General features: G+C 47.2%; 1 protein-coding gene across 1 annotated transcript; it reads left to right on the top strand.

The window, feature by feature from the left end:
- The first annotated feature begins 1,143 nt into the window (after window positions 1-1,143).
- Window positions 1,144-2,439, top strand: LOC122384713. Its single transcript, XM_043372379.1, has 3 exons — window positions 1,144-1,304; window positions 1,709-2,062; window positions 2,381-2,439. Exons 1-3 carry the CDS (start codon window positions 1,245-1,247, stop codon window positions 2,426-2,428), a joined length of 462 nt encoding a protein of 153 aa, XP_043228314.1. The 5' UTR covers window positions 1,144-1,244; the 3' UTR covers window positions 2,429-2,439.
- The last annotated feature ends 9,784 nt before the right edge of the window (window positions 2,440-12,223 follow it).

Genomic DNA, 12,223 nt, shown 5'->3' with positions numbered 1-12,223 from the left:
TATCAGAATCCGGCCCACCCATGGCCCGTATTGCAGCCAAACTTCCAAAAAATATCCGTAATAATCCGTTTCACCAATTACTGGTTTCACCCAAAACTGGACTAACAAATTCAATCTAAGGGACCAGACAGCCATACATCTCATAGACCATCATGGTTCCAAAAACCATGCATACATTGCATACATCATCCACTTGAAGACAAGTCTTGTGACAAGTGAGTGTCATAAAATGATGCCTATTACTTTAATCAAACCTCTGCTGCCGCTTAACACAATAGGTTAATTTTTAACTTCATTGTTGAATGTTAAAATTTTGATCCGTTTTGATCCGGGTTCAAATTTCAATTCCCAAATCCGGCCCGCCCATATCCGTTTTTTTTAACAAATTTAGAATCCAATCCTATCCGGTCCGCGGATTTATCCGTGGATAACGGATTTATCCGGCCCATGAAGTGCTCTAGCTGCATTGGACAAGCATCTACTTTGCTGTTAACTGAACTCTATTATCAGGGGAATTCAAATAGCAAGTTCGGTCATTTCTGCATAATGTGATAAGTTCACCTTTGTCCGACATGGCAAGGGCGCCACCACAGCCACTCTGAATAATAGCAAATAATCAGGGTGTGCATCCTGCAAATGCCGATCGTTGGACATATGTATGGAGAATATGGACTAATATTTCATATTGACGCCATTTGAATTCGGACCGTACTATTCTATGATGACCTGGGCACCGAACTTTGTAACCGCCAGACATTATTGGCGCGACCGGATCACACTCTTTGACATAAGCCTGAGTGATCAGCGTCCCTTCTAATTTCCTTGAGCGGTGACATTTAAACTCACCCTCAATTAGCGGTGAGGGCACACCACGGGGTAGCCGGCCGGCCGCTAATCCCCCCCCCCATTGACCCTGCCCGGCCTCCCGCCGGGTCTGAGGGGGCCAGCGGTGCTCCTCGGTCGTTAGTGACCAACTTCCCACCAGATGTGGATTTCGGGCACCGTTCTTATCTTGTTCTTATCAGGAGAAGGGTGAGAGCGGAGCAAGGGGACGCCAGCGGAAAGGGGAGGAGCCTGTATCCCCGAAAATGTGACGTCTTAGTGGTTCTGTATGGTCCGAAAAGGATCGTTGATATAGCCGAGGGTGTAAATCGGTGTGTCATTCGCTTGTGAGGCCTCGAAGAAGTGTGAGCTGTCCGGTTGTGAGTGTGTCTGTGATTGTGAGGCTTTTCTGTGAGGTGAAGATGGAGTGCTGCGCCGTTCTGCCTGAGCTGTCGCTGGAGGAAGTGTTGGCGTATTTTGAGGTAAATATATGATCGATTGACGATTTCAAGCTGTTTTTATGATGAATAAATCTCTTTTATTTCGCATTTGTTCCGTGTATAAATGATCCTCATCGAGCCATGTCAAATTGTGCATTGTAATACGCTGCCTTCATCACAATATTGGACGTTTTTTAGACATTTTTTAGACTATAAGTTATTCGCAATATGTCAGGACTCAGGGCGATAGAAAAGCAGGTCCACGTAATTATTTGATTATAACTATGGGGCCGTTGCACACATTTCTTTCGCTGATGAAACTCTCTCAGAACGAAATGCGTTTCACTCTATTTTAATTAGGTACCATTACGGAGCCCCAAACCTGAAGCGGACACGTGTGACTTCACAACACATTTCCTCTAACCAGCATCATTGCTCTCCCACAGAGCATCGGGGCTCCGCTGGTCTTCGAGGTCCCCATATCGCGGAAACGATGCTGGGTGCCTGAGCCCGAGAGCGACGCCAGCCAGCCCAAGAGGCGCTGCAACTCAGGCGCTGGCGTTCCGGCGGCGAAGTCGGCAGTGTCGGAGCCCAGGCCGGCGACCGGTGTGGTCATGCGCCGGCCACGACTCCCCAAGCTGGGGTACCTCCAGGTTCGAGAGCTGCTGGGCAGCATGGCCGCCCGTCTGGAGGCCAGCCATGAGGATGGACAAGAGGGCCTCGAGCCGAAGGAGATGCTGCCGCTGAGGAACCGAGCGCTCATTCACGCTACACAGCAGTGGTGCTTGAGAAAATATAAGGTACGTGCTCGGCTGTTGTTTATGGAGATGATGTGTTTGGAAATAATTATGTATATGAGAATGCCACTATTCGGATTTACTTTTACCAAAGTACACCTTTTTATGTGAGCACACAAAGCGCTTTGTCGAAATGTCTAATGTGCGAAAAAGAGAACGCACCGAAGGGGCACAAAGCAAATTTATATTTCCAGGGCATGCTTAATTTCTAATCGTATGCCATTGTTTACATGCAAAATACAGTACACAGCTGTGTCTCCCGACCGTCCTATCAGCACGTCCGAAAGCGACCTCCGCTAACAGAGTTCTCTGTCTTTGCAGACGGCTCTGCAGCGGGAGGAAGCTGTGCTGGGCCGGCTTCGGAAGTGAGGCCGTGACGGGAGGGGCCGGAGCCGAAGGGGGGGGGGGGGGGGCGCTTGCGGGGCTAGGACAGTGGAGAGTAGGGGGATATTTTGTAATTGTACGGGTAATCGTGAGTGAATCACAACGTGCAATGAGCTCCGTCTGCGTTTTGTGACTGCGTTTTTAGTGATATACTCACCAGTCTGTGATTATGTGCAGGAGCTGTTGCTCTTCAAGTGATAAACAATCATAGTCCATGTAGAGTAGGTAGAGTGCTTTTACGACTTGGCGATAACTCGTAAATTTGTTGTGATGTGTAGTTCCTGGATGCAGATCATGGATGTGCCGTCGAGTGATTGCTGTCTTCATATTGTTTACCTAAACATGTTCACTGCTAGTTGTTTCTAGCTGAATGTCCATTTTCATCCATTGTTTATCATTCGTACTCGTGGCGTGTAATGTCTGAATGGTGCTTGACATTCAATAAACTGCCTCGATTCCGTTGACTGTGTTTTGTGGGCAACAATAATAGGCAAATAAGCAATGACACTGGATTTGGTGAACGTTGGGACACGGCTGTCTAATGGGCGTCACACAAGTTCTAAACAGCGGCGCGATGTGAATTATCCAGAACGGCGGCTAACGGCTAAGAAAAACATCACGACAGAAACCAAGATACTTTAAAGAAACGTCGTAACCATCGCCCGGCGAGGGGGGTTGATGCACCCCCTAAGGTTTTCGCAAATAGCGTAAAAACGGCTAGCGCCGCCAAATTTTGTTTTAATTAGATTTTCACATTTTAATTTTTTACCCCAAAACTCCCCTAAATATTGACCTAGAGTCACCAAATTTGCACAGGGGCGAGATCTCCTACGGGCCCACATACACTGTTAAGTGTAAATTTGGTGTTTCTAAGTGCCATAGGAGCCAATCGCCAGGGGAGAAGAGTCGTACCCCCTCGCGTTATAAAAAAATGCCCTCGCCTGGCGAGGTTTAACATTGCGTAGGCATGAGGACCGAAATCTGTCTTCCATAAGCAATGGAAGAATCTTAGCTGACAGCCCTTTGGGAAGAATCTTAGCTGGAGTAAATGTATTACTGAAGTGATCCACTCACCGCCAACCAGTCATTAGAGCAGGCTTGATTACTTGGGTAAATAACGGTTATCTACCAAAAAGTCGTTTTCTGAATATGCAAAACAGGCTGAGCGTTGCGATCAATGACTTCTGGGCTGATCATTGAGATGGCTATATAATAAGATCATAGCCAGGCAAGGCACAGGGACACTTTTACATGCACGTCACTTTCACTCAGCTTCAGGGGCATGTGGAAAAATCGGAGGGTCCTTTGAAAGCAATTAGAAATTGTTTTGATTCAGTATTTTTCGAGTCAAGGTAGAAGTCAATGTCATCAGAAATAGAAGTCAAAGTTACTCCATATAAAAAAGTTTAAAAATGACTCGTGACCTAAAAATATCAAAATATCAACATAACAAATTTACAACAGATCAAACATCATCATGCGCAAAAATTAATCCATTCCTTTTGTGGAGACAAACAGGTCCACAGTGTTTCCATTGCTCTAACGTCTCTTTTAAACACCAGCGCAATCAAGTCATTCAAAGAACCGGCACAATTGCTTCGACTTGTTTGATTTCTCGGCTCATTTACAATGCAGCAGTCTCTACTACAACTTGTCGTGCCTAGAGCGGCCCCGCGCAGCACCGCGCCGCGGCTCGCTCGGCCCCCGCCCGGCGGTACAGCAGGCGCACAGGGGCGGTCACGTGAGCGGTCACGTGGGTGGTCACGTGTGCAGTCCCCACGAGGCCGCGACGGTGACCGGGCAGATCAGAGATCAGAGGGCGCAGAGTCGCCGACGTGGTCGCCGAGTTGGGACTGCGAGGTACGGGGTGCTGCGCTCAGCGCTTTGTCACGCAAAGTGAATATCGTTTTCTTGACGATAGGTTGGGTTACGGATATTTTGAATGCAGAATATTCTCCTATGCATCTCTTCACAATGGGTTAATAGTCTTAGCCACCTAACTCAATAGTTTTAACCACGTTACAATGTTCCACCACCTGTGTGTCAATCGAACAATTAAGTCCCTGTTCTTATTGTAAGAGGAAATTTAGCATTTTCCTTTCCACAAATATGCAATATCAAACATCGTGACACAGCCATCGTGATGAACAGTCGGCTCGAAATAAGCTACTTAACAATTGTTTTAAAGCACCGAAAATAGATGTATGCGACGGGTATGGAGTTCAGTTACAAATAGAGCCATCAACGTTACGACGTTCCTTTCACCTTCCTAGCGCTTCTTAGCTTCTTGTCTTCTTCGTTACGGGCTCCTCGTGCAGCGGCTAGGAGAGACGGTGGCACCAGCTGTGAACTCTGGTCACATTGTGAAATTTGCTTTCACCTGTGAATGCAAGTTGATATTGTTATGGCGGCGTCACCTGTAATGAACGCGGTCTTCCAGAAATCGCCAAGGCACTGATACAGTGACTGCCTCGGTGGCATCGTCTGATGCATTTTCGTTCCGCCTTGCTACACTTGATCGGCTGGCACATTTCCTCACACGTGCAAGTCCATTTCAGTATTCCCTGACCGCTGCCACCGGATACCAGGCGGGCCACTCTCGGAGCGGGAGTGGTTCGACATACTGAACGGCTCACTGATGTTTAGAAACGTGCCCCTGCAGACCGCCAGCATCAAACCGTAAAACTGGACTTTCAATGGCCGTGTTTGGCGCCGGACATCCCTCACCTCATCGGAGCAAAGCTTTTGTTATTTTCTAGCCGTTATTTTATCACGGCTGGAAAATAACAATAGTTTGTTATTTTCCATTAGCAATAGTTATTTAGCTATGTTCCGCAAAACTATTGTTATTTCATTACACAACACAAGGTGGCAGCGAGCAGCATTGCCAAATCATACCTAGAGATTAGGGAATTCTGCCGCAGAAGTATTCATTGCCTAATTTGTGATGCAGTAGAGCAGAACAAGTGAGGCAGAATTACTGCATTTTAGGTAGGCATCGTAAAGTAGGGTAACTGTGGGGAAAACGCACCCCTGGGTTAAACGCCTCCCCTAAAAAAATCGTATTTCTTTTCGACGGATAGGTGTTTTATCCTGTCTTTCTGAACAGTCAGCTGCTTGTTTACGTAGGTTTCTATTTCCGGTTCTGCGTCTTGAGGAGCAGCGTGGGTAGGTGCTGATGTTGGTTTTGGGTGTGGTTTTTGGTGTTTTTACAGAAGATTCCTAATATTTTGATGCCCTCTTTATATCACAAAACTTGCTATTGTGCACATCACTCAAAACTGCGTTTTATTGTCATTCTGTTGAATGTATTATGCTGCGGCGTTAGTGGCGCGTTTTTTTGTCAATATTTTGTTGACCGGAAATGGAGTGGATGGGGCAAGACGCCTACTCGATGCATGGGGCAAGACGCCCCCAGTTTTCTGAAAGGGGGGGCGTTTTGCACGGTGGTGAGAGTGCAGGGTAGCGCCCTGTAGGTCGGGGCCGAAAAGGCCTCTCCCTGTCCTTTTTTGCTGATATATCCTAAACGACTGCAGATATCGTCACCAAACTTTCAGGACTCCTCCGGGCATCCATTTTACACATTGCAACAAAATTTTATTCCAAAGGCTATGATAGGTTGACCACAAATGACGTCAGAATGACATCAAGTTCTGCCATGTTCATCATTTTCTGTTGATGGATGGGGTGGGGGCGCTTTGCACATGGGTGTGGGCGTATTACCCAGGGTATGGGGCAAAACGCCCTTTTGTAAGGGTATGCGAAAACCTTTTTGGGGGTTAAATACCACACGCAGGTGTCTTTGCTTGGTCTCAAAGCGTAGTAAAAAGATTGAGCTACATGATGGTGCCCAAAGGTTTAAGTAATCTGTGTTGGGTTGAGTATCAGAAGGTTTCGCGCTTAAGGGGGGCGTTTTTGACCTATTCACCCTATAGGAGTGCAATAAATAACCATGGTATTTATTACACTATGGTATATATCTTTCTTGATTTATTTAAGTGCTGCATTTCAGTTAAAATGTCATGAAGTCTTTTCTCGCATTGATATACAAGAAAAAAGTTAAAGGGACTATCCCACCTTTAACATGGGGTTTGAGTTGAAATAGCCAAGTTTGCGGCGAGGTTCAGAAACCACTATCTATCTAGGTTGCAACCCCCGCGGCCTCTTGGTGTTGAAGAAATTCGTTCCCTTCATTTGAAAATGGGTCTTGTACAAGGCCCTATCTTCAACATGGAGCGACCGTTAGTGTGACGTCACCTCGTTTAGTCATTCTGATTTAAATGGGTTTGTTCGTTGAAAAATCGCCTAAAATTTGGTCTGAACTTTGTTGTTGTGCCTACAGAGTAAAAAGAATCAGCTTTATGACAGTAATGTGGCCTGGGGAAGGAGGTAATTTTGGGCTGTGACGTCACATATTTGAAAGTTTGTGTTTGGAATATGGGAAGCCTAAGATGTTTAATGAAAAATGAATGCCAGAACCGTGTTCCTGGTCATCCAATCTATAAAGTCGGGCACAATTTAACTGGTTTTAACAACATTTTAGAAGGTGGGATAGTCCCTTTAAATGCAGTAAAACGCGCATAGTATGTCGCTAAACAAAACTAATTGGCCAATGGTCATTGTTTGTCTATTAGCATTAGCACGCCACGCAGTATTCCATCGCCCAATCACAGGTGCAGGTAGGCATTGAATGTAGTCGTTGATGCAGCTTGGTTGATTATTACTCTGTCGATTATTTGGTCGCTTGACACCTGTATGACGATTTCCCAGTATGTTTCTCTGCTGATTTCTGGCTCTGTCAACGTCTGGAATTCCGACTCGGAACGATGGGACCGACGTCCAGGCTGCTCTCCACACTTCTGGGTCCCGTCTGCATTTGCTGGGCCTGTCGCTGCCGGCCGGAAAATAGCAATAGTTTTGCCCAAGATTTTCAGTCATGCACAACTTACGCACAAGTTACACCACAGTTATAATCAAAGTAAAGACATATTCAATACAAAATTGACTTAGGCTGCAAGTTAGTCATTCTGAAGCTTCTCTTACTCAAAAAAGGCAAGTTTAGTGAATGAAATGCCCCATTGGTTTCCAGTATAATAATTCCCCCGAAGGAATTTTATAAAAGCAAGCACAGAAGCAGCACCGGACAATGACAGGTTCCACTTTCCATACGGTGCAGCGTCACTTTCTCAGGGCTCGGGACGATCTAGTTCATAACGGTCCGGCCGGCGCCGCTCCGCTATCGGTCGCGGTAGGGAGGAGCAGGGGTCGGACCTCACCGGGCGCATTAGCCCCCCCCCCCGCGCCGGCCGACTTGGCTGGTGGGGCCGTGGGATGGACACCGCCAGTCTGTAATCCTTTAACTGTCACATCTGGGTCTGGTCCACCCGTGCTGATAATTGGCGGACATCGGTACTGATAAGCCATCCCTTCCCCAGTTCGGGGAACGCGGGTCGGTGGCGGGGCGTTATACCACCGATAACGCATGACAACCAGGGACGAAAACAAGGTAAGAGAGCAGAGACGCTAGCATAGCGTAACGCTGGGGCCCGAGCAGCGCGTAGGTGTGTAACGTGTCGTAACACTGCTGAGCTCATGAAGCATGAATCGTTTATTGCATGCAGTCACGCTCGGCAACAAAGCTGAAGCTCGCGGTAATTTATTTATAGTCACCGTGATGTGTTGCTGTGCTGGAGCTCTGAGTGACAAGCGCGGCGGCCGCGGCGGCCGGCGCCCCTGGAAGGTATGCTGTGCCGCCGGGCTCTCTGCGGGAGCCCCTGGACGGTAGGCTGTGCCGCACGGCCCACTGCCGCGGCCGGCGCGGCGGCTGAAGCGGTAACCACGCTGCCCGGCAAGTTGGAGGAATCCGAATTAGGATGAAGGCGTGGATTGGGGTGTGGGCAGAACAGTAACACAAAGGAAGCTACAGGGTGGGGCAGCATAATCGGGAATAAATATCAAACGGGATTATTTGGTCATGAATTTAAAAATATAGCTCCAAGCACTATTTTAACAACATCCCATCAATCGGTCACCTTTTACCTATCCCTCATCCTATTTGACCGCCCTTCGCGTCGATGACCTTCTCAAGGCGGGTCCAAAAGCACGCGCATGCACGTGCAGCCTCCTGCTTGTCCATGATCGCCCATCAGCTTCGTACCTTGCACTGAAGACCGTTTTTACTGATGATAAGTTGTTCATTAAACTTCTACCAAAAAACGCTCCATATAAAGAATTTGGTCGGATTTAAATCGGCGGAGTTGAAGGACCAGAAGTTTTTGGTTCATCTCAGGTGGAGGTGCCCTACACAATAACATGTCGTCCTCACTGCAGTACCAGCACGGACAGAGTCCTCGTAAGACGTGATCTGGACCGTCAGTGATCCTCTCTTCCGACGACTCCACGTGAGTCTGCCAGAGTGTGGATGTATTTACCAGAGGTGCTCGTTTTATCCGGGCTCGATGAAGTAGGGTGCACCACGTGCACCTCCCTTGAAGACCACCCATAGGTCCATCACCTCAACAGGATGTTTACTTTGCATGACCGCTGCAATATTCTCGATACAATCCCCTATATGGCATGCCATTCTTTTTTATCGTATTCCAGTCGGTGATAAGATTTTTGGTCGCTGAAGTTTTGAACATTGTTTCTTTTTAATATGCTCAAGAGCTTCTTCCTTATATTCAAGTGAGTCATCTTGTATGTCCTCTGCTAAGAGTTATTTTACGACGATTACGTTAACTTTTTGTCCTAAGTATCCCCACACAATCCTTATCGTCCGTGATAACACGTTGTCCTGTCCAGCAACCTTTACGTGGAATGGCATTGTTTTAAACAAAATGTTCTTGTTTTACTCGTTTAACATTAGTGTCTATGGGCGCGCGCAAAGCACTTGGAGCACCGTCGAACTATTTTGCTGCTCTTTTCCAGGAAGTTGCATGCTCATGGATGTAGTCATGTCAGATGATGCACAACTTTTGGGCGTTTCATTGCCATGATATAATTTATCAAAATAATGCCATGCCTACTCATGACCAGAGCCCAAAAAGCATTCCCGATTATGCTGCCCCACCCTGTAAATAACAACGGGGATCGATAATCATGGCACAGACAACCAACAGGGTGCGACAGGCTGGAGCTTTTGACAGGAATGAGATTTTTTGATGGAAGATTGAAGCTGCAAGCTCACTTGTTCGATACCTAAGCGAGATCCTTCGCTATTGATAACGAATTTCGATAATTAATTTAGCGTTAGGACTTCTCGTAATCGGATCAGAAGATGCTTTGCATCAACGCATCTTGCTCGGTAATGTACACATCGTGAACTATGCTGCACGCAATTTTTTTTTTTTGGGGGGGGGGGGGGAGGGCAGCGGCGATATGTTTCCACCTACGAGTGCATTGGTCTGAGAGCCCCTGATCTCGTTACACTTACGGATTCGGTGGAAACGTCACAAACATTTCCGTATAGAGGAGAGAGTGCCAGAAGTGTAATTGGATGTCGATAAAGACTTCTGGGATCATCTGACACGCTAGAAGCCCATTTAGAAGGTAATAACTCGGTAATAATAAACAGGTGAAACATTATATAAAGCATGAAGCCGAAGCATTACGCGGTATAACGTGGTCGCACGAATAATCAGAACAATATTTGATGCGAGCACGTCCTGTAAGAAAAATCGATAAAATGACAGCGTTTTGTGGTAATTAGAACCATTGCCTATTTATCATCGTTTTAATTTGCCAGTCATGGAAACGACGATGACGTGGAAATTGGAAAAACACTGTCACTCACGATAACTGCTCTCCTGAAACAATGCAGATGGCGCATATTGTTTCCACCACATTTACTCAATCCTGGTTACTATGACGTCACAAATCCGGGTGACGAAATTAACGTACGAGACGATATTACTAAGCAAATCCTGTGAAACTGCAAGCTGTTGAAAGGTATGTCGTAGAGAGGTAAAACACTGGTAAAGCAACCATGGTGAATTTGAATAGATGCAGACCGCAATACGCATAACAATCGGCACACCTGAAATCAAAACACTAACAAAGACGAGACACGCATGAGTCTAAATGAGAACGTTTCCTTTCTTGGGTAAGGCTTACAGCATAGTTCGGTGAGGGCTGACGCACATCTCACATTGACAAATCACCCTTCGTGAGGAGAATGTTCTCTCCTCTGTCTCGCTATCTCTCTTGTCTCGCTTGGTGGAGCGCCGTGCTCAGTAGCGAATTCTCGAGTCGCTCCGGCGCTGGGCACATTGGTATTTCAGCCGGCATGAACTCTGTGGGAGTATCCACAGCCAGTTAAATTCAATGAGTGACCCGGACCGTGCCCCGGCCACCTGCGCGCAATGGCCAATGTCCTATCGCGATCGTAACTTGAGCTCGTTGACGTTACAGTTTACACCATCTAAACCTATCACCTTATTGAAACTCTGATGCACTGTCTGCAGTCTGGCCAGCGATGACGATCGCCCGACGCTGACCCGTGTCAGGGGGAAGGCGCTCTGACATCCACGTGCGGTGCGCTGTCTTGAATCGTCCGTATGTATATATAGAGAGAGCGAGTGTCCAGCAATTGAATTTGTATGTCCATGTTTCTTGCCCATGCATGTTTTTGTATGTACCCAACTCAGACTCTGGACTGTAATAGCCACGCCTCGTGTGGATTGTCCATGATGGTAATACATACATACATACATACATACATACATACATACATACATACATACATACATACATACTGTGCTCGTAAGTCCATACTCGAATCATCAGTTGACTGAATGGGTATTGAACTTGCCAATGCACACTATTCCAAGACATTCAGGACCGCTCCTCCTCCAGCCCGCACCCGCTCCTCTCCAGCCATATGTCTTCCGGTGCCGAGACTGTTTTGATAAACCTGAAATGACCAGCTTTGAGCGTGAATTGAAATTCATTTGTTGGACTGCTGATAACTAAGAAGTCCGGGTAAACAAGTGGAAATTTGGTTAGGTAATGCTTATTTCATCCATGTTTCAAATGTGTGAGTCGCAGCAACATCATTCACGATTTCCACTTTTACGAGGGCAATGTTGGCACGAAATACCGATGAAATTACTCCACTCTAGTCCCTAATAAACAAACAAAGGAGCCAAATGCCGGCCGTCATCTGCCCCGCCATAGCAAACACAGCTCTGAAAGCTCGAGTGCCGCATCTGAGTGGCCCATTTGGCCCGTGTCTCGGCCACAATTCGACCACGCTCATGCGGTCCGAGCACGCCCGCGTGCGTGCGTGGATCCCCGCTACTACGACTTCTGCCCGGGGGCTCGAGTCGACCCGCGACTGTCTGACGAGCCGCCATTGGTGCTCGGATGAGCGGCCGACAGTGGTTGGCCGAGACCCGGAGGCCCGGTCGGATCGAAGTTGCTCGGAGCAGCAGCGGAGCAGACGAATTCTCTGGCAACATCGCACGACGAAAGGCAGTTAAGAGCGCCGACGCATACCAAGGGCGAATGCATACAGAACAACGCACGTATACTAGAGCTGCGATGGCGGCTCTGGAGGCAATAAATACAATAATGATACAGATGGTAGGCTAGTGGTGGATTTCCGCGACGTATGTTAACGTCAGCGGTATGCAATATCGACAGTATTGGATCAAGATATTGCGTTTTGTCGTTACATTGTGTCGATATTCTGAGCCAGTGACCGGCACCGATAGAGCACACACATTCCTTTGGCAGTACAGTTTTGTCCGGCTTAATCATATAAATAATGTAGCATATTTT

The sequence above is a fragment of the Amphibalanus amphitrite genome, unplaced genomic scaffold (assembly GCF_019059575.1).
Source record: "Amphibalanus amphitrite isolate SeventyFive unplaced genomic scaffold, NRLGWU_Aamphi_draft 000197F_arrow, whole genome shotgun sequence".
Taxonomy (NCBI): domain Eukaryota; kingdom Metazoa; phylum Arthropoda; class Thecostraca; order Balanomorpha; family Balanidae; genus Amphibalanus; species Amphibalanus amphitrite.
This window is presented reverse-complemented; position numbering and strand designations above follow the sequence as displayed.